Source organism: Equus caballus, chromosome 22 (genome assembly GCF_041296265.1).
Source record: "Equus caballus isolate H_3958 breed thoroughbred chromosome 22, TB-T2T, whole genome shotgun sequence".
Classification (NCBI taxonomy): Eukaryota; Metazoa; Chordata; class Mammalia; order Perissodactyla; family Equidae; genus Equus; species Equus caballus.
Genome location: NC_091705.1, coordinates 31,936,852 through 31,958,066, shown reverse-complemented (window position 1 = coordinate 31,958,066; position 21,215 = coordinate 31,936,852). Strand labels below are relative to the sequence as shown.

The 21,215-nt window shown below is 47.5% G+C and overlaps 2 protein-coding genes and 1 long non-coding RNA gene across 4 annotated transcripts in view; 1 reads left to right on the top strand and 2 right to left on the bottom strand.

Moving 5' to 3' along the window:
* Nucleotides 1-2,017, bottom strand: part of PLCG1 (phospholipase C gamma 1) — a 35,454-nt gene extending 33,437 nt beyond the window's left edge. For both annotated transcript variants that reach the window (XM_023626567.2, XM_023626566.2), the window contains exons 1-2: nt 1,895-2,017; nt 1,107-1,424 (exon numbers count right to left, since the gene is read on the bottom strand). In XM_023626567.2, the coding sequence (XP_023482335.1) occupies nt 1,107-1,323 (217 nt within the window). In that variant the 5' untranslated portion in view covers nt 1,324-1,424; nt 1,895-2,017. The remainder of the gene's footprint in view (nt 1-1,106; nt 1,425-1,894) is intronic.
* On the top strand, nt 1,480-6,096 carry LOC138920063 (uncharacterized). The gene is made up of 3 exons (XR_011430705.1): nt 1,480-1,845; nt 3,152-3,307; nt 5,181-6,096. It is a non-coding gene; the product is annotated as an uncharacterized lncRNA (long non-coding RNA).
* Nucleotides 6,097-11,925: 5,829 nt separating this feature from the next.
* TOP1 (DNA topoisomerase I) overlaps nt 11,926-21,215 on the bottom strand; it is an 85,444-nt gene continuing 76,154 nt past the window's right edge. Inside the window, exons 15-21 of the mRNA XM_023626565.2 lie at nt 20,504-20,689; nt 19,400-19,468; nt 18,754-18,868; nt 17,666-17,793; nt 14,645-14,739; nt 14,266-14,415; nt 11,926-13,219 (exon numbers count right to left, since the gene is read on the bottom strand). Coding sequence (XP_023482333.1) covers nt 13,117-13,219; nt 14,266-14,415; nt 14,645-14,739; nt 17,666-17,793; nt 18,754-18,868; nt 19,400-19,468; nt 20,504-20,689 — 846 coding nt within the window. The 3' untranslated portion in view covers nt 11,926-13,116. The remainder of the gene's footprint in view (nt 13,220-14,265; nt 14,416-14,644; nt 14,740-17,665; nt 17,794-18,753; nt 18,869-19,399; nt 19,469-20,503; nt 20,690-21,215) is intronic.

Below are 21,215 nucleotides of genomic sequence, written 5' to 3'. Positions count from 1 at the left end.
GCCTGGTTTTCTCTAACACCAGTCTCTGGGGGTCCCTGCAGGAAGCAACCCACAGCCTGGCGTTGCAGACACATCATCTCTCACCCTTGGAGGCGGGGGAATGGAGGGCAAAGCTGGGTGCCCATCCGGTCACAGCACAGGCACGTGCTAAGTGGAATAACACTCTGAAAGATCTGGGGCTTTTCAAACTCTCTCTTCCCAACTGAGACCTGCACAAAGGCAGCCAAGCTCAGGCCTGGGAAGGCAAAGAGGCAGGAAACCAAGAGTAGCCGCTCCCTGCAGGCATGGGACACAGGACGCAGGACACAAAGGGCTAGACCTCAAACTGGCTGCCAGCTCTTGAAAAGAGTACCTGACTCCAAGGCACTGAGGCTGGCCTTTCTGGAACCAGCCTCCAAGGGCAAGGGGAGCCTGGCCCCTTAACCAAGGGTCCCTGCCCTGGCTTTGGATGTCTCTGCCCACTCACAGAGAGCAATTTCAAGACAAAAGCGGCAGCGGGAAAGGCCGCCTCTGCCTTCTCTCAGGCTTCTCCAAACCAAACTGGACGACTTTCCTCTTTCTCCCCTGGAGGGAATCGAGTAGGCCCAGCTCCAAAACCAGCCCTACCTCGACATCTGCCTAAGTCCTACTTCGGGAACCCAAAGCTTCCTTTGCAAAGAAGAGCTCAGCCTGGGGGTCCGGCGGCTTTCACCAAGAATGCACTTTTTGGAGAAAGGGTGGTGAGAGGTGACCGTCCGGTCTGGCCCAGGTCCTAGGGAGAGTGGGGGACACTGCCATGGCTCCCCTCGCCTCGGCAGACACCACTCCTGGGGTGTGGGGGACTTGATGCCTGCCCTGCTGGTCTCCAATCCGCTAGGATCTTCAGGCCTCCGCGCAAAGCGCCTGGAACACTCCCCCCTAGCTGGGGGAGGGGGTGTTGTCAGGTGATCAGAGACCCGGATGCCCCCCGCCCCCGGTGACCACCCGGCACGGGGCGGGGGCGGGGGCGGGGCGGGCCCGAAAGTTGGGCCAAGTTACTCGGGCGGCGGGCCGGGGCGCGCGGGAGCCGAGCGCGGACCCCCGCCGCCCCCGCGCGCGCCGAGGGCCCGGGGCGGGGGCGCACTTACTGGCCCCCTCGATCTTATCCGCGCCGCGGCTCCACGTGATCTGCCGCGTCTCCAGCTTGACCTGGAAGGTCTTCCGCTCGGGCCGCTGCGACTTCTTGGAGTAGAACAAAGTCATGACGGTGCCCACCTCGAGGCTGCGGCAGAGGTGCAGCACCTCGGCGTCCGAGGGCGCGCCGGGCCCGCAGCCGTTAGCGCAGGGGGACGCGGCGCCGGCCATGGCTCCGGCACGGGGGGCGGCAGGGGCGGCGGAGGCCCGGCCGGGGAAGCAGGCGGCGGCGACGGCTGCGGCGGCCGGCGAGCGGGCCCCGGCGGCGGCTCCTGCGGGCGGAGACGGGGCGGGGCCTGAGCGGGGGGCGGGGTGCCTGCAGGCCCCGCCCCAGCCCGCGCGCTGGGAACAAAGGCGCCCGCGCGCCGTGGGGAGGACCCCCACCCGCCGCGCCTGCGCCCCGCGACCCCCGGACAGGCCCGGGGCGCAATGGCGGCGGGCGCGCGCGCAGGCGCGCGCGAAGCTGGCGGCTGACCAGCGTGTCCTCCGTCCTGCGGAGCTTCCTCGAGCGGCTCCGGACACAGCCCGGCAGCCTCGGCCGGCCCGTCACGCGCGGCAGCCCCGCGCCGGCCCGCCAGTCAGTCGCACACGCACAGGCGGCCGCCCAGCCCGCCGTCCCGCACAGGCCCAGCCGCAGCCGTTTCCTCAACCCCGCTCGCCCGAGCGCCGCCCGCGCCGCGACGGGGAGGAGAGGTGAGGATGCGGAGCGTCGCCCCCGGGCCCGCCGGCCAAACCCAGTTACCTGGGCGCGCTGCCCGGCGGAGGGAGCCAGGCCAGGCCGGGCCGCCTCACACCCGCGGCGGCGGCGGCGGCGGCGGCGGCGGCGGCGGCGGCGGCGGCGGCGGGTCCTCCGCGCGCCCTCTTCGGGGAGGGGCGGGGGCGGGGCAGCCTGCGGATTGGCCGGCGGGCTCTGATGGACAGCAGGTCTGTCCCGCCCCTCTCCTCTAGTCGTGCGGGGCTGGCCCGCAGGCCGCTCCTGGGACGGCCGGACCCACGGCTGTCCAGGGCTTGGCGCCTGTGTGGCCTTCGAGGTTCCCGTCATTCGGAGAAGCCCCCCAGGCCTGAGGTCCCCGGCAGGGCCTTTAGACCTGCGGCCCTCGGTGGCCTTCGTCTCTGCCCCTCGCAGGGGCCACTGCCCGCCCACCTCCCGCTCTGTCTCCACGCGGCAGGCTGTGGGCTCAGGCCCTGCCTCACCGCTCTCCTCTTGCAAATGCTCTCCCGAGCTTTGGTTTTCCTGGCCTGACTCCCCTCGTTTTCCTCCTCTCTCTCTGGCGGCTGCCTTTCGGCCTCAGAAGCCTCTCTTCCTCTGGGCTGGGTCCTGCGCCGGTTCCCAGGGCGACCTGACCTTTCCCATGGCTTCGCCCCCCACCGAGACGCCCTCAGCGCCAGATTTGTATCTCCTTTGCATCCCACTGCCTGCTCCACGTCCCTGCTTGACACGCGCGCCTCGCCGCCCTCCTCCAACTGCTCCTCCCACAGCCTTCGCTTTCTCACAACAAGGCGTAAACTCCTCTGAGGTGCTTAGGCTGAAACCCTTCGGAGATATGCTTGATTCCTGTCTCTGCCTCAACCCCACGGCAATCCATTAAGGCTGGTTCACGCTACCTTCAGATATCTCCACTCCGCCCACAAGCCCAAGGCCCATCTTCTCACCCAGTCTATTTACCCTTCTTGGTCTTGCCTGCATCTGTTCTCCATGCTTTAATCTTAAAAGTGAAATTAAATCACGATCCCCTACCGCTGTCCTCAAACCTTCCATGACTGCCCATTGCACATAAAATCCACTCTCCCTACCTGGCCCAGCTGGTCCTGTATGGTCTGGCCCCTTTCTCTCTCTCCCGCTTCATCTCTCACCGCCTCCCCTTCACTCTCCACTCTCTAGCTACAAGGGCTTTTTATGGTTATTTGAACGATTCACGCTCTTTGTCTTCCTGAAGCCATTCTCTAGACTCACTCCTGCAAGCTGGCTGCCCCTGTCACATTGCTTCCCTTATCACAGAGCACCGCCCAAACTGAAAACACCTGTGGTCACGGTGGAGCCAGGCTGACAGATGTTGAGCCAGACAGAGCAGAACAACTTACTGCATTTCAGAGCTGAGAGGCCCAGCAGAGCGCCCAGCTGATGCCAGAGAAAGATCCAGGTTTCCTGGAGTCTGTGAGTATAGGAGTGTGTGGTCAGGCAGCCTACCCAGCTGAGTGGTGAGTAGTGTCTGGGGCTGCCTCTGACTTTGTCTTGATGTGGGGGGGGGGGGGGGGGGTGTGTTGATTCCCTCAGGTGCGGCCCGGCCCGTAAAGGCTGAGAACCTCAAGTTGAGACGCTTGTGCTAATAGGCTTCGGCCACCTAAGGGAAGGTGGACTGGCTGAGGCGGACTGCCACCTAGTGACAGGCCTTTAAAATGGGAGGTAGGGAACTAAAGTTGACCTAATGCACCCCCAGCGCTATAAGGCGTACACATGTGGTCACACCTGATCCTCATAATTACTCTTTAATCAGGGATTATTGTCCCCAATTTACTGATGAGGAAACTGAGATTCAGAGAAGTTCTACAACTTGCCCCAAGACTGCGTAACTAATAAATGGGGATTTGAACCCAAGTCTGTGTAACTCCATGCATTTTCTGCCTCACAAGAGAGCCACTGGCTTAAATAGGTCCTTGTGTTCTGTACCCAGTGGGCACAGAGGCTAGCTGGCTAATCAGGATGGGTCGGGGAGGCCCTAGGCATGGCTGGCCCTAGGCACAGGGAACTTGGCAGAACGTGAGTGCTCATAGAGTGTGGCTTGGGCAGGCTTGGGCTTAAAGTGATGCTGCCCCTGTATGTGGCCCCTGAGCATCCCTGTGCTACGTATTGGCGCTATGAGTTGGGAGAACAAGAGAAACCCAGCACCAGCCCTCCAGGAATTCACAGACATTAAACAGATAAACACTCTGTTATGTAGGGACAATTGTGATGGGGGCTAGAAGCAAAAGAACAGAGAGCTATTAGATAAAACTTTAGGGAGACCTACTTCAGATCTAGTAGACTAGGAAGACTTCTCCAGAACTCAGCAGAGGCCTAAAGGATGTGAGTAAGTGGCTAGGTGAATTATCAGAGGTGGGTTGGAGGAAAGTACTTTACAGACATAGGTAACAGCATTTACAAAGACCCTGAAGCCAGCAAGAGCTTAGTGAGTTGAGGAATAGAAAGGAGGCTGGTTTGCTAAGCAAGGGGGAGCATGGGAGGTGATGAGGCCAGGAAGACGGGTAGGGGCCCCTCTCTGCTTATCTGGCTTTGTCCATCTTTCCAGGAGGCCCCCTCCTAAGTGTTACAACCCTCGTTTAACTTCTGCTGCCTACTTGGGCAGCCTGTGGACCGTGATGCACTTTTAAAATCTATTTCTCCATTTTCTGGTAGCTTCCCGACATGCAGCCCATGCTTCCTTGCTTTTGCTTTTGCCTCCGGAGCCAGGCCCCCAGGGGCTCCAGAAATTCCTGCCAACAGGAGCTCATGTTTTCAGTCTTCTGCCAGGCCCTTAATCAGGAAACAGGGCCCCATTTCCTCCTGGGACTTCTGAGCCAGCATCCCAGGCCTCAGGTGCCTCCCTCCAGCAAAGGAGGTTCAGGAAAAGCAGGTCGCACAGAGGGTGTGGCTAGTATGGGCTTCCCCCAGCTCAGCATGTATATATGGATACGTGGGTGTAACTGGCAGTGCGTGCAGCTGCGCTGGCTGGGAGGGAGCAGCCCAGCACCCTCACAAGGCACACGCCCTGACGTTACCCAGGCTAGCCCTCTTGGGCCTATTTCTGTCAACACTCATGCTTCAACATGCTCTGGCCTACACCACACCTGTCCTGGAGTCTGGGGAGGAGTCCCAGCCCAAAGCCCCTCTGGGCCTGACCTCACAGGTGTTTTTTTAATTTTATTTACTGAACACTTAGAATAGCGCTTGGCATGTTGTACGCCGTATGTAACTGCTTTACCCATGTTAGCTCACTTACTTCTCATTACAGCACAATGAGATACGTACTCTTATTATCCCCATTTTACAGATGAGGAAACTGAGACATGGAGAGATTAAGAGATATGCTCATGGACACACTAAGAGGTGGCAGAGATGGGATTCAAACCCAGGCAACCCGGCTGCAGAGTCAATGCTGTGTTCCCTCCCACATAGATGTGAACATTTTATTATGTATCCTCACCTTTCCCCTAATACCCCTTCCTGATGTGTTTTCTACTTTTATTTATTTGGTTAAATGTTGTCACAAGTTGGGTTCTTTGGGAGGCAGACTCTGTGACAGAGGTTGGTGTGAAGAACGTTTATTAAGGAGTGCCCTTGGGATCGACACTGGAAGAGAGAGGAAGGAGGCAGGAGGGGGCACAGGGAGAAGTTAAGCTGTGATACAGCCCTGATGACAGCCTCAGCCAGCCCCTAGGGAGCTCTGTGATCCCATGCTGGCTTGAAATGGCTGGGCCTTCACAGCCCCAGGTCAGTCAGCCATTGGATGTGGGCTGCCCTGGGAAGAGCACAGCCTCTGCTGCACGGCTCTCTGCAACTGAGGTGATCTTAGCGGGGTGACAGGTCTCCCAGTAGTTGGAGCAACAAGTGCTTCCCTGAAGGGGAATCTGAGTGGCACATCACTGTGCCCGCCACAAATGTATTCTTTTCCAGTCCTTTAAAAAAAGTTTAGAGGGAGGCCAGCCCAGTGGTGCAGCAGTTAAGTTCGTACCTTCCACTTTGACAGCCCGGGTTCACTAGTTCAGATCCTGGGTGCAGACCTACACATCACTTGTCAAACCATGCTGTGACAGGCGTCCCACATATAAAGTAGAGGAAGATGGGCACGGATGTTAGCTCAGGGCTAATCTTCCTCAGCAAAAAAAAGGAGGATTGGCAGCAGATGTTAGCTCAGGGCTAATGTTCCTCAAAAATAAATAAATAAAAATAAAAAAAAGTGTAGAGCACTTACAGGACAAAAATAGTGTATTTTAGAAATGGGATATACTTTTATAAGAAGGAGGAATATAATATGGTTAGTATGGATTGCCATGGCTGCTGTTAATGAGAATCAAATGTGGCTGAGCTTCCTGGTAGCTAAAGCAAAAACTCTATTCTGGTAACTGACTCCTTGGGAGAGAAAATTTTCCTGAGGTTAAATTATGAAAGAAGTTTCTCATATGGACACTTACTTGATTGAAATAGTGGAGAATGTTCTCAATAGATTAACAGCAAATGCTAATGAAGTTTTCATTTGTTCCTTATAATAACCATATGTGAATACAGAAGGTATAATATAAAAGTATAGCTCAGTGAAGCCCCTTCTACAATTGAAGGTGGGCAGATTTATAGACTTGCAGTGTCCAATTTGATCCACACATCAAACTTGATCCCTTTTCTTTAAACTGTTCTTTAATTTCTACTCAGTAGTTTCTTACATGAGATGTCTGACCCGCCCTTCTCTGGGTCTGTGAGCCAGCCTGTACCTCAGCATACAGCCAGTCCTCAATAAGGACTCAGCTCAGTGCAGCTTGAACTCCACCCCACAACCTGTGGTCGAGGCTCCTGACCTCTGGCCCAATATCTGTCTATGGTTCCAATTTAGTTGTTGGGCCTCACACTTCTTAGGTCATGTCCTCTAGCTCTCCTCCTCACCGGGGATGTACTCTCAGCCCCTTGAGAGCCTCATGTTTCCTATCAAGGCAAAACCAGGCCTCACCCAGCCGCTCCCAGAAACTGTGCTCTCTCTGCAGACCCTGCTTCCCCTTTGCTGATGGACCCCTATAGTGGGACACGGATGTTGAGACAAGAGAGCTGGGCTCCAGACATACCTTCTTCAGGGAGGTGGCAAGGACGCTGTAACTGCTTCACTGAAGGAAGGGAAGGGGAGAACCCTTACTAGCCGCTGGCCAGGACAGGGCAGCCTGCTATTCTCTTCTCTCTCTCCCTTTCTTCCAACAAACACTCTTGATGCCTCCTCTATAGCAGTTAGAGAGCAGAGATGAATCAGACCAAGTTCCCACTCCAGCAGTGGATAAAGAGATACCAACAGAAATTTGTCAACAGATGATAATTCAGTGTGATAAGGGCCCCTCGAGTACTTAGAAGGGTCACCTGCCTTAATCTAGACCTGTTGGTGGCTGTGGGATAGACAGAGCAAAGTGAGAGAGAGTGTATATGCCTGAAGATACGGAGGTTCCAGATATAAGGTGATCACTCATTTTTGCAGTAAAGTCACTCTAGGTGTTCTATGGCTTTTTTTGCAACTAAAATACAAACGTTTTTAGAGATGCATGAATCAAATGTCCACATATAACAGTTTATTTAGTTGCACATACATATTTTAAGTCACATATTATTTAAAACAATATATTAATTTATGAATATTGCTTTTCCCACTCTTACCTTTCTTATAAAAAATTACGTTCAGACTTTTTACATGAATATTTGACTTCTATGTAGTTGTCACCATAGAGCCACTTTTTGGGTTATCTAATAATTTCTGAAAACATCACCTTCACTGCCTTCCAACTTGTTTGAGAGAGAGCACTTTTGAAAAATCAGCTTTGAGGAATAATTTACATATAATCAAATGCACCCATTTTAAGTATAAAGTTTGGTGAGCTTTGACAAATGTATACCCTTATATGATCTCCACCCAATCAAAAAATATAGAACATTTCCATCACCCCAAAAAGTTTCTTGGTGCCCCTTTACAGTCACTCTCCCCTGCCCCCATCCAACAGACACTAATCTACTTTCCGTCACTACAGGTTAGTTTTGCCTGTTTTAGAATTTCATGTAAATAGAATTATAGGGTATAGACCCTGGTGACCACGTTCAACGTAAAAACTCTTTTGAGATTCATCCATGTTGTTGCAGAGACAATACTTTTTGAGTCAGTATGTGATGCTATCACTGGAAATTTTAACCTGAGCATAATTACCTTTTTGTATAACATTAAAACGGGTTTTTTTTTCATTTCTCCCATAGATATATATTGACGTGCATAATAACCACTTACTGTATTGCTTAAAAAATTTTATGGAAAATTTCAAATGTACATAAGTATAGACAGGATAGTATAGTGAACTTCCATGTACCCATCAGCCAGCTTCAATTATGAACTGGCGGCCACTCATTTCATGTCAGACTCTACCCACTAACCCTTTCCATGTTGTTTTGATGCAAAGCTTAACTCTAATACATCATCCATAAATATTTCAGCGTTTTTCTAAAAGATCCTTTTAAAAAATGTCTTCATAACTACACTACCATTATCAAACCTAAAAAAAACCCAACACTGTATTACTATTTAAAGGGATCTTTAAGAGGTTTGTTTACATGTAATACTTGGGATTGTGAGAAATAATTACTAGGTCTGTGGTAAAGTTCTTTGCCTCTGTGTTTACTGATTTTGTCAGGGGACTACTTATAATCATCCAAAACTAGCTCGACTGAGGTCATTTCAGGGTAATGTGTTTTCTCCAAAAAGTGCTTTTTGGTTCAAAACAAGTTGAGAGCTCATCCCATTATATGAGGGATTTTGTAAGAACTGAAATACAAGTAAACTCTTCCTCTTCTCAGAAGAAAAAAAAGTTTTTAAAGTTTTCTGTGGGGTAAATACCTATATTCAGTGTATTTGGTATTCAGGAGGTGATTTCGGAGTCTGTAATTTACTGGATGTGGAAGTGAGAGAAGGAAAGCAGTGATGGCTACCCTAGGTTCCAGTCGAGGAACAGAGTGGATAGTGGTACCTTTCCCTGAGATGTGAAACCCAGCCTAGTGGGCTAGAAGTAGTAGTTACTGAGTTCCAGAGATTTAAGATTGAGTAGCCTGTGGGCATCCCCCACAGAGATGTAGTTGGCAGTGTGTGTCTGGAGCTCAAGGAAGGGGTTTAGGCTGGAGATAAGAGATTTGGGAGTTGTCTCCTTCAGGTGCAAATGAAATCACCTGGGTCCAGTGAGAAGCGAACCCTGGCAGGTAAGGACCCGATAAAAGAGGTAACTGAGAAGCAAGAGCCTGATAGAGATAGGAGTAAAACCAGGAGAGGGTGGCATTGTAGAAGCCAGAGAAAAGTGCTTTAAGAAGGGAGTGGTCACATATTGTATGATTCCGTTTATGTGAGATGTACAGAAAAGACAACTTTATAGAGAAAGTAGGTTAATGGAGGTTGGAGGTAGGAATAGGAATTAGCTATAAGTGGGCATGAGGGATCTTACTGGGGAGATGACATTCTGAAACTAATTTATAGTGGTAGCTGCACCATTCAGTGATGTTACTAAAAATCATTGTACACTTGAAATGGGTGGATTTTGTATGTAAAATACACTTCAGTAGAGCTGTTAAAAAAAAAAAAAGTGGTCGGGGCCAGCCCCGTGGCCAAGTGGTTAAGTTCGTGTGCTCCGCTGCAGGCGGCCCAGGGCTTCGCTGGTTCGGATCCTGGGCACAGACATGGCACCGTTCATCAGGCCATGTTGAGGCAGCGTCCCACATGCCACAACTAGAAGGACCTGCAACTAAGATAGACAACTATGTGCCGGGGGGATTTGGGGAGATAAAGCAGAAAAAAAAAAAAAGATTGGCCACAGCTGTTACCTCAGGTGACAATCTTAAAAAAAAAAAAAAAGGTGGTCAAGTGTCCAGCACCACAAAGAATTTAAGTAAGACGCAGAATGCAGAGCCCATTTATTGGCTTGGTCATTCATTCATTGGTGACTGGCGTCAGAATGGAGAAGGGGAATTGGGGGCAAGATGGGACAGAAGCTAGTTGCAGTGAGTGGGGGAATGACTGGGTGGTGTAGATGACTCATTCCAGGTGCTTGTTTATGAAATGGAGAGGAAGGGGGTGGTGGCTGGAAAGGGCTGGGAGTTGTGAGGTTTCTTTTTTCATTTTTAAAATGTGTCAGAGGTCTGAGGTAGATCTGACAGAACAGACAGGACCTGCTGACCAGATGTGGGGAGAGAGGGAGAGAGGAGCCAAGTGAGCACACAGCTGTCTGGCTTGGGTAGCATGTGTAAGTCATCTCCTTTTGCCCACAGCTGGACTCAAGCATCACAGAAGGGCCTGACAGGAGGGAGTTTTTCAGACTGTACATCTGGCCTCTGTTCCCAGACATGGCTGGAAATGGGAGAAACAAACAGACTTACTGGATAAATAGGCAAGGGGGTGGGTCTCCTCCTGACTCTTTGCTCAAGCATCTTTCAGGGCCCTTCACATCTGGCCCTCACCTACCTGTCCAGCCTCTTCCCTCATTCTCAGTGGCCAGGTCAGCTTCCCATTCCCTGGCTGCTCTCCCAGGCCTTGCTGCCACCACTCAGGATGCTCTTCACAGTCATCCTTGACCAGCATGTAGTTGCCCTGCACTTGTCCTCAGAGGACTTGCAGGAAGGTCCTTGCTGGGAAAGGTAGGCACAGGTTGCTGCTCATCAGTAAAATCTTCTGCCTGCAAGGCCTATTCCTGACTTCTAGTTGTGGACCAAGGTTTGTCCCCTAGTTGTGGCAGGTCCTGCTCAAGTCCCAAATTTGAGGTCCACTTTCTCATTACCTACCTATCAGCTATAAAGTCTTATTGATTGGGCACTGGAAGAGCTTCTTGGTTGCTACTCTCTTTTTTGCTGAGGAAGATTCACCCTGAGCTAACATCTGTGCCAGTCTTCCTCTATGTTGTATGTGGGTCATTGCCACACAGCACGGCTGCCGACAAGTGGTGTAGGTCCATGCCTGGGAACCAAACCCAGGCTGCTGAAGCAGAGCACACCAGAGTTAACCACTGGGCCACAGGGCTGGCCCCTCTGTTGCTCCTTTACATTGAATGGTCTAGCTACCTCAACACCACAGAATTCAGAAAGACCTAGGTGCAGTCTGTTGCCCCAAAGTCATGATGGCTACATAAATTCCTTTATTCCCTGGGGTGAATGCTACCTCCCTCACTAGGCAATGAAATGCAGGCTGCCAAGAAGGACCCTCCAGGATTCTCTGCAGTGGGCCCAGTGCCAGCCCAGCCCCCAGCCCCAGGGAGTCCAGAGACCATCAAGGAGATGGCTCTTCCCCCAGAATATACCTGTGCTTGCTAGCAAGCTGGAGGGCCAAGGGCTAAGTGACCAATTCTGACCACTCTGGCCTTCCTGCTCCCTGCTCCATTTGACCAGGAGACCTCACCCTTCATCCTGAATTCCAGACTTAGCTATATCTAGGATGAGGGGAGGAACAATTTTTGTAGGGACCCTGGCCAGCTCGGGTACTAGAGCACTGGGAAGTAGTCATAGACCACTCTCTTTTTCAACCAACCAATCAATACAAGGAGAAGTCTGCATTCCACCAGAGGAGGGCTTCTGGGATCCAGTGTTCTAATTGGCTTAGTACCCTTACTTTGCCATCCTGACTATAGCTTAGCCACATAAACAAACCCAAAGAAGCTCCCTACTGTTTCTGGCCAGCACACATGGAAAGCACTCTCAAAGATCTGCCTCCCAAATTCACTTGCCCCATAGACATGACTCGCATGGGGCTTCTAATACATTTCCTGTGCCCCACCTGTTCTTGTAGGTTTTCTGCACCCTCCTTCACTTCCTGGGCCTGCCTTTATCTAAGGATGGGGACTTCGGCTCCTCTTTGACCCACACCCACAGCAGGAGGACAGATGCAACCCCTTCCAGGCCTGGCCCAGCCCCAGCTCCTGGGAAGGGAGCCGCTCTTGCTAATATGAGCAGCCAGACCACATCCCACACCAAGTCCTAGCCCCGCAGCCCCACTCTGGCGTGGGGCCCTGAGTAACAAAGAGGCAGACACTAAGTTTCCGTTAAGTTGTAGGAATTTATTTTAAATAACCTACAGTTGATTAAAAGGGAATTCATGATAAAAATAGAAGATACTTGAGGAAAGATGTGGGAAATGGACTCTGCACACACACTAAACTAACAATGCCTCTAAAACTAATGATTATAGCAAAAAATGTCTTCACATTAAAATTCTGCTTTTTATGTTTTTTTTCCATTTTTTACACAATTACAAAAGAAAAAATAAAAGCCCTAAAATCTTGATTATTTTTCCTTTTTTGGACCAAATACTCATTTTCCTCTAAATTTATTGACCTGTGGAACTTTTTATACAGTAAAATCTTTCAAGTGAAAGACTGGGGTTTAAAATGAAAAAGATGAATATCTGAAAGGGTACAGAGAATGCTCAGAACAAAGGATGATGGGAAAATGGTTTCAGTCACTGATTATTTCATTATCCTTAGACTCACTCACCCCTCATCCCTCCCCAACCCCAATCTACACGATCTTTAAGATCAAGAAAAAGGTTTAAATATTTTAAAATAATTAAAAAGAAATAAAAATTCACATTTAAAAAGGAACACTCAAGTCAGGAAATATTTTCCCATCATGCTTTTCTGTGAACAGGTGTCTGAACCAAAACACTGCTGATGTCACAACTGCTTCAAGTTTAATGAAAATTGATTCCCATGACAATAGATAGTGACAACTCTAACAGGTGCGCTGGGTTTTTGTTCTACTTAATTTTAAATTCCTGAAATGGGGGAGAGGGGAGGGAGTTTAGGAATTCATTTCTATTAAAATATAGAAGTTATTGCAAAACCCTAACTGTAAAAACGCACCAATATAATCAGACTTCGTATACAGTAGCTAAGAGAATCCAAATGCTTCAGTGAAACGATGAATTTGCCTGGCAGAACTCTGACAAATTCCCATCCACTTGCCCTCTTGAAAATAAAAACAAAATTCAAAACAAATCATACAGCTAGAATTTTGATATCTGAAATATTTTTAAATAAGTTGTCCATAGGACAACTGGCTCAGCTCTCCCTTATAATATCTCCAGGTTTATCTTTTCGCAAAGATGTTGGTTTGTTAAGACTTGCCGCCTCTCTCCCTCAGGTGCGAGGGCAAGTGAGGCTCACAGTTTATCCATCTTCCCCAAACCACATTGTTCCTTTTCACAGAACCCTGCCCCTCAAGACTGGCTAGAACTCGTAGTCCTCGTCAGCCATGTCGATGGCCCAGGCAAACTTCTCCCGCTGGGTTTTGTTGTAAATTTTCTCAATTGGGACCCCCCACTTCTTGCACCTGCAAATAAGGGAGAAAAAGTGGGGATCAGTGTGTCTTGGAGCAATTAACAGCCCAGACCTGAGGCCAGGGCTTGGACATGCCACCTTCTCCTTTACATCCACCTGCTGAGGATGAGAATTAATAATGCACCAGACATATTCTAAGAGCTTCATGTGCTCAACTCATTTAATCTTGACAATGACCTCTGAAGTAGGTGCTACTACAAGAGACAAATGAAAAACTAAGGTAAAGAGTTTAAGTAATTTGATTATGCTCTCATGCAGCTGGTGAGCATGGAACTGAAAACTGAACCCAAGCAGTCTGGCTCCAGAGTCCATGCACTTAACCACTGCACTATACTGCCTCTCAAGCTAACCAAACCTCTAGCACCAAACAGGGAGAAAGACTAGAATGGGTACAAGAGCTAGGTGGGACCCTGGCCCAAAGGAGTAGGTGCCATAGGTGATGATTCCTTCACTTAGGCCCAGAACTTAACAACTCAACTAAACTAATAAGCATCTTCAAATAAAAGCCACTGATTTGGGATGTTATTTTATGACGGGGAGGGGGGAGGGTGGCAGGCAGGGGGCAAATAAAGATAGAATTTATCTGCCTTTGTTAAAAGGTCCCTTTAACTCTTGGTGTAGGTTGCTCAGATCTGTATTCTCATTTTTGTTTTTTCTCTTTGTTCCAACCTTTCTTCCTCCACTTGTAAAAATTTTATTGAAAAGTTTTGTTAAGTGTAGATAGATGGGCTCTTGTATGTCTCCTTCAATAAGGGCTTAGAGTTTCCATTCTTGTCCTCAAGTTCCATAAGGAATGGGGACTACACCTGCCTTTTTAAAACAGATAAAAACACTCAAAGGCAGTGTAACAGTATTGACCATTTAGGACCATCCACGATGTTCCAATACATTTGTAGTGTGCATGGCAGAAGGCAGAGGTTTCCCAGAGGACTAAAGTGTGCAGCATAGGAATGGCACATGAAGGCCAACAATGCTCTTGGGACCCACACCACCCTTCTCAAGCCAGCAGCAGGAGCTCAAGAAGGTCTCAAGGCTTACCAAGCCACTGTGATCCTCGGATCCAGATAATTGAGTTTGGATGTTCCCAGAGCAATTTGTTTATTTTCTTCTCGGTCTGTGGCCTGAACTTCGAGCTTCATCAACTGCTCCTCTAGTCTCTGCACAGCCTTCTTCTTTGACTCCACCACCCTGGAAGAATGGAAGTCATCAAGAGTCAGGCCTTGCTTCTGGAAAGAACACTGCAACCCCACCCTGCCACTTCGGAGCAATAAAAGCAGGAAAGGCCTAAGTACAGAGATTTCTAAAAGACATCACTCAGAAACCCTAGAAAAGCTAGAGCCCCAGGACCTCTGGCTGGTACTGCACCCGCTTTTCTCTCTCAACCAAACCCCAGCTTTACACAACACCAGGCACATACTTCTTGGTTTTTGCATCCTTCAGGACCTTGGCATCAGCCTTAGCACTTTTCAGGTCTCTCCGGGCATCTGCTAGCTGTTCCTTCTTGGCATCGATCTGCGTGGGGAAGAATAGCAGTAAGATTTAGGAATAAAATAAGCCCAGAGAGAAAAAAGAAGAGCTCCATCAGAGAAGATGAAACCTAGAAGTTGTCTCCACCAGACAGGCTCGCTCTCTCTCTCTCAGTGGTTTGCCAGGTAAAAACACCCAGGGGCGGCTTCATGAAAAGCAGATAGATGCACAGTGACTGCAGAATTCACTAATGGTTATTTGGCCATTTATGTTCTTCAGTGAGCCCTCAAGAAATGAGAATGCTATAGGCAATGATCCAGGGCCCCATTCCAGAAGCTCAGAGAAAAGAACCCACTGGGACTGGGAATGTGGGTGCTAATCTTCCAATCAGAGAACACTGGCGTTAGACCCAGGAGGAGGGCTATAGATGAGAGTTATTTATCAAATGGATTCTGTGCCAGGCTGTAGCGTTCATTCCAAGAATACTGCAGGAGATACTCTTTATGAAGCAGAGACAGGATCCTTGTATCTTCTGAGCCCAGCTCATTCCTGAGTTTGCCAGCACTCTGGGAAGGAGCTGCCAGCTTCTCAAGAAAAAAAGATGCACTGAAGAGAATACCCAAGGGACTAAAAAATGGCAATTAAAAGGTACCTAGGAGGCCAAACAGCTCAACTAGTCTGATCCAAGCCAATAGAAGGCATGGCCTGGCTTTGGCATTTTGTTTTTAAAAGGGGAGAGCTGAGATGAGAAGGAAATTATCACTCAAAAACAAAGATTTGAAAACATTTTTAGCTGTGGAACTCTTTTTCCAAATGAAATCTCATGGAGTCCCAGTCTATAAAGGAAGAGACAAGGGCAGTGTCAGCCTTTCTTGCTTGATCCCTCAAAGCACCCTGTGGAACCTAAGTTGTTCTTAGTTTCTGCTTAAGGATAGCAGCAGGCAACGCCATGGAGCTAGAGCCCAAACCAGTGAGCTCATGCTGCTGAGGGCAGGAGAACCCCAGACCTGCTATCACCTTCTAACCTGTGAGGTGGTCAAGGGAACCTTGCTGAATAAATACATGCATGATTCACACACATAGGGCTGTTGCTCTCAGCCTAGAACTGTCTGTTAGAATATACAGACACACAGCCTACAACTGGAAACAGAGGCCACCATTGTGAGAGAATTATTAAATACATTTTACTATGAATGGCTTACTTCCAACATCTATGTTGTCCAAAGTCAAGCTGAAGGAACTGATTCTATACACAAAAGCATCACAGACACCACTAGCCAGATTCTTCTTAGGCTAGAAAAGCAACAAACCACAATCTTTTAACCATTTCTGTGAATGGTAAATTGGCAGGCTATGTCAAATTCTCTCAAAGCATCAAAGACTCCATTGATTCACTTGGAAAACAGGGGCGTGTGTTTGCTTTGTGGGCACACAGGAGAGGGTTCCTGGGCTTGGAGGGCTCGTCTGGCAGGCAGCCTGGGCTTGCCCGAACAGTGGTTCCAGAGTGAGATCAAAAGACGACCTCATGCTCCAAGGAGGGGTCTCCTGAATTAGGTAAACAACACCTGAATATTCATGCTTTTATTTCTGTCTTGGAACGATATCATGAGAGTAAACGATACCAGATGTCCATCATTTAACAGAGCGGCAGCAAATGGGAGCTGCTAGGATGGGCAATCTATAGGGTTCTTTGCCTGCCAACCATATGGTCCAAGGATTTGAAAGGTCTATGGACATACATTCATTTACTGTGGACATGTACGTCCCTTCAGGAAAGCGAGATGGCATCTGCAGCATGAACTGCTGATTATGTGTGTCTTTTGACCCAAATGTACTACTCCTGGATATTTATCTTGAAGAAATTTCAACAGAAAGAAAACGTTCTAGGCCTGAAAATGTGTAGGTAATGTCACTCTGCAGCCATAGTTTTTTAAACTGGTTGTCCAAGTATAGATTTTTGTGAATGTGGATGGAAAATACAGATATTTTCATAAGATTTTACAATTGTAGAAATCTTGAAGTATCATTTATATTCATTACTACCTTAAAATTTACAGCAGTTATTAGACCCACCTTAAGATCTTAGTAAGTTAAGGAAGCACATCTATTACCATATCAAAATTCAAAATATATTTGGTAAGTATATCTCAAGATAATTGGTTTCCTTTGTAACCTGATGTGTCCCTATGTGTCTGCTCTGTAGTGAAATATCTGCAAGTTCTCATGTGGATTACTACATTAGAATGGGTTAGTTATGTAGCCATTGCTAACAGAAATGCTCATCATCAAATGTTAAGTGCCTTGTGGCTTAAAAGCTCAGTACCAGGCAGAGTTGCAAGGAGGAGAGAGGCACATGGAAGAGGAACAGCATGCACTTGTTTGCACGTTCAGTCTCTCCCTCTAGGGCAGCAACTCGGGCACAGAGCCAGTATTCAACAGATGTCTGATGATGAGCTATATAAAAATATGATTCATGTGGAATATGTAAAAATAAAAATAGTTGTGCTAGGATTAGGAGAAAATTAAATATCATTGTTTCATCATCTTTTCAATTTGAAACAATCTAATTTGGAAATGGTTGTATTTCTGGGCTGCGGCAAGGAATTGTGAAGACTTTATATCCATTATCCTCATGTATAATAAGGACAATAATTAGCAATATTTCAAAGAGGGTACATCAAATTTCACTTTTCAAAATAGAAAGTGGCCAATGTAGAACTTATGTCCACAGAATAAAGACTTCCTCAAGAGTGGGTACTTGACGTTCAGTATCTTGATCGGGGATAACTACTATCATATGTCCATTTGTTTATCTTTAGCATGGAACTTTCTTCCGTAACAGACCCAGAACTGACTTTCTGATATCCAAGCCCAAAAAGATGGATTATAAATGCCTCGTGTTTTCAGATTACTGCCCACAGCAGACATGGTCCTCTTCATTTTGCTACCCCACCATCCAGGTCCAAGATACCTTAGATTGCAAATTCATCATGGACTTCTCAAAAGTTTTTGGTGGTGCTCTCTGATGGTTACAAAGAATTGCAACAGCTCGGTTGGCACGGTTATAAGATAGGATCTTTGCTGGAATATTCTCATCCGCTGTAAACAAAGAAACACGATAATAAGAGAGTCAGTTTGTATACCAAGAGAAGTTTACAGTGTGCCTTCTGCAGTGCTTCATCATGATTTCACTGGCCTCATCTCAGATGATCAATTCAAGTTCCTCCAAGGCACAGGGCAAAATCTCAGAGTCATCTGCTTGCCTCAGTGCCCACCTCCTCCACCTACCTACCCAGTGTAGCCTGAAGAAAATATGGAATTGGGACAAAAAGAATGTGTAGAAGAGGGTAAGACAAACGGATGACCACAAGTTTTACATTTTAAAACCACAAGGCGTATAATTTTTAAAAAGAAAAAAAATGTCATCCAAGGAATTTTTTTTACTTGTGTCTCATCGCATTCTTTACCCCAACCTAAAATACTGACCCTCAACATACCCATCTGTGGCTTTTGTGCCTCATATTCTAAAGCCATTTGCTATTTATAAAGGACAGCAGAGATTTAGCAGTGACTGGGCTCCAGGAAAAAAGCTGGTAGGTCTTGATAATACCTTTGGTAGCTGGTTTTTAGGAAGAATACTACCTACTCTTAAAGGGAAAAAAAATGACAAATCTCAGGGAAAGGACTTGCTCCTGTATCTTTTTAGTAACCATGACAACCTTAATGCTCTCCAATTTAACAGAACATCACAGCACTGTCTTCACTCTCTGAGCTTTTAAATAACATAAAACACAAAATGCAGGCATTTTCAGAGCAGAGAGAAAGCCCCTGTCAGCATTCCATAAAACCAATCCAGAAGGTGGGGTAGGAATGGGGAAAGCAGCACTGATCTTATGTTTATACAACTAAGCCTCAGCTCTCTATTAGAAGTATGGAGGGAAAAGTTTCTAGTCACAATGTTAAGGAGAAGAGGTGGAAGAGATCTAAGACTTAGCTGAGCCAAGTACACTGAACACCATCAGTAAGCGTGTGGGCCATGTCTGGCCAAGTAATACTTACGGGCTGTGAGTTCTTTTAGCTGCTGCTGTAGCGTGATGGAGGCATTGTATGTACGGAACACCTTGGCTGTCAAGCCTTCCATGAGATCCTGAAGATGCTTATTTAGAATACCAGTCTGGAGGAGACAAAGCAACAAAGAGGATGTTGGGATTTAGATAAAAGCCATAGCCCCCTGCCCCTTCTGGCAAGCTGTAGGACATTTATGCCAGTGCGATCACAACCTTGCCAAGTTTACTGCTCTGCTAGCAAGAGATTAGGAAAAGAGGGAAAAGATTTCCAGAATAAAGGCTTGCATGATACCTCCCTAAGAAGTACTTCCATCTTAAGTAGGCCAATAAAGCAAATTTGTCCTTCCCTATTAAGATCTTCCCTGATATTGGGGACAGGTCTTGGATCTCCAGCAGAGGTGGTTGGGCATCCAGCCAAGAAAAGGCTCTGCAGAGGAGGAAAAAAGGCAGACTTTGTCTACCTAGTCTCAGGGCTTTGCCCAAAGATTCACTGTGCCCCAAGGGGAGAAGAGTGAATGGGATACACAGAAAAGGTTGAAGGAAGAGACCAAGTCACCCCCAGGTAAGCCTCTCCTTTAGGAGCTTGTGAGACACCCTAGTTGGGCCCCTCTTCAAACCAGACCACTTTGTCCACTCACATTGAGTCTATCAAAAAGATCATCTTCCGGCTGTTTGTTCTCCATAAATAGTTGTAAGTTCTTAAAAACCTAAAAGAAAGAAGCAGAGTCTAATTATTATTTTTAAAACCTTTATTTTGGAAATAATGGCAATTTTTAAAAACTTACCAAAAAAAAAAAAAACCCCACAAAGCACAAGGAACACCCATATCCTTTACCCAGATTCACCAACCATTAACATTTTACCTCATTTACCATCTGTGCAGTGCACATGTCCACTCATTCATTCTTTCTACATATAGTATGTATATACATAATTATTTGTTCTGAACCATGTACTCACATACATTATAGCCCTTCACCCTTAAATATTCCAGTGTGTTTTCTAAGAATTTCCTAAGGATAGAGATATTTCCTTACATACATACTTAGCTTCATAAATTTACATTGATACATACTTTACTGTCCATATTCCAATTTTGTCCATTGACCTAATGATGTCCTTTACCTCCACAGTATGGAATCCAATCTAAACTCAGGTATTCCATTTACCTGTCAGGTCTCTTTATTTAATCTGGAACATTTCTACAGACAGCAAAGACTAATCACTGATTAAATATCAGACTGCTGAAGGGCTGGATTTCTGGGGTCCTGCACTCTGTAGGTCTCTGGTTTAAGCCCAATACTTTTGGGGTACCATGGAGCTGCAGCACCCTCTTCAGCTATGGGGCTCAGAGACCTGGGAATTAAAGGGCTACCTTTTTGCTCAATCAGGAGATGGGGAGAGGTTGAGCAAAGCTTATCCTGAAATGTGGTTAAATCATTAAAACAACGCGGCGGGGTTATCTTACATTGAATTTGTTGTGAGGGCCAACTCTCCAATGCATGTTCTATTGAATATTGCTACAGGGATGGCCCCTCATTCCCAGGAAGGTAGCATGGGGTATGGGGTGAGGGGTAGGGGCTTTTAAAAGGAGATACACAGGACACCAAATACCTCTCCCTTCTCTTTCAAGTCATTTTTTTCCAGTGCTCAGCAAAGTGCAGAGCACACGAAAAGCACACAACAAATGTTTGTTGAATGAATGAAAAACAGGCCAGTGAACATGGGCCACATTAACTTACTCGTTTCTCAACAGGGACTTTGTTATAGTATCTGATCGAGTCCTTCCCAAGGAAGTCAAACTCTACCACATATTCCTGACCATCCAGCTCTGGATGCAAGTTGATGTGCTCCACACGAAGTGAGCAGCAACCCACAGTGTCTGCTGTTTCTCCTTCCTCCTTCTCATTGCCTGCTCTCAGAGCAAGCTGTCCAGGGAAAAGAGGAAAAAAAGATGAGCATGAATGAAGAAACTTGAATCTCACAGGGTCTCTAGAAAACCAAAATCAGAAGCCTCCCACTTCTCTCTAGGGACAGAAGATCAGTCTGCAAGGCCTGGGAATTCTGGATTCTGTACTGCTGCTGCTTCCTCTATAAAATGAAGTATGGAGAGTCACGGGGATATTAAACTTTCCCAGAAATCCAAGCTTCTCTTTACTTTACTGTCCTCTCAAATGAGGATGGAGGGAAGGAAGAACATTTTTTTAAAACAAAGCAACAGGGGCCGGCCCCTTGGCCGAGTGGTTAAGTTCACGCGCTCCACTTCGGTGGCCCAGGGTTTTACTGCTTTGGATCCTGGGCGCGGACATGGCACTGCTCATCAGGCCATGCTGAGGCAGTGTCCCACATGCCACAACTAGAAGGACCCAAAACTAAAATACACAACTATGTACCGGGGGGCTTTGGGAAGAAAAAGGGGAAAAAAAAAAAAACTTAAATATATATATATATATT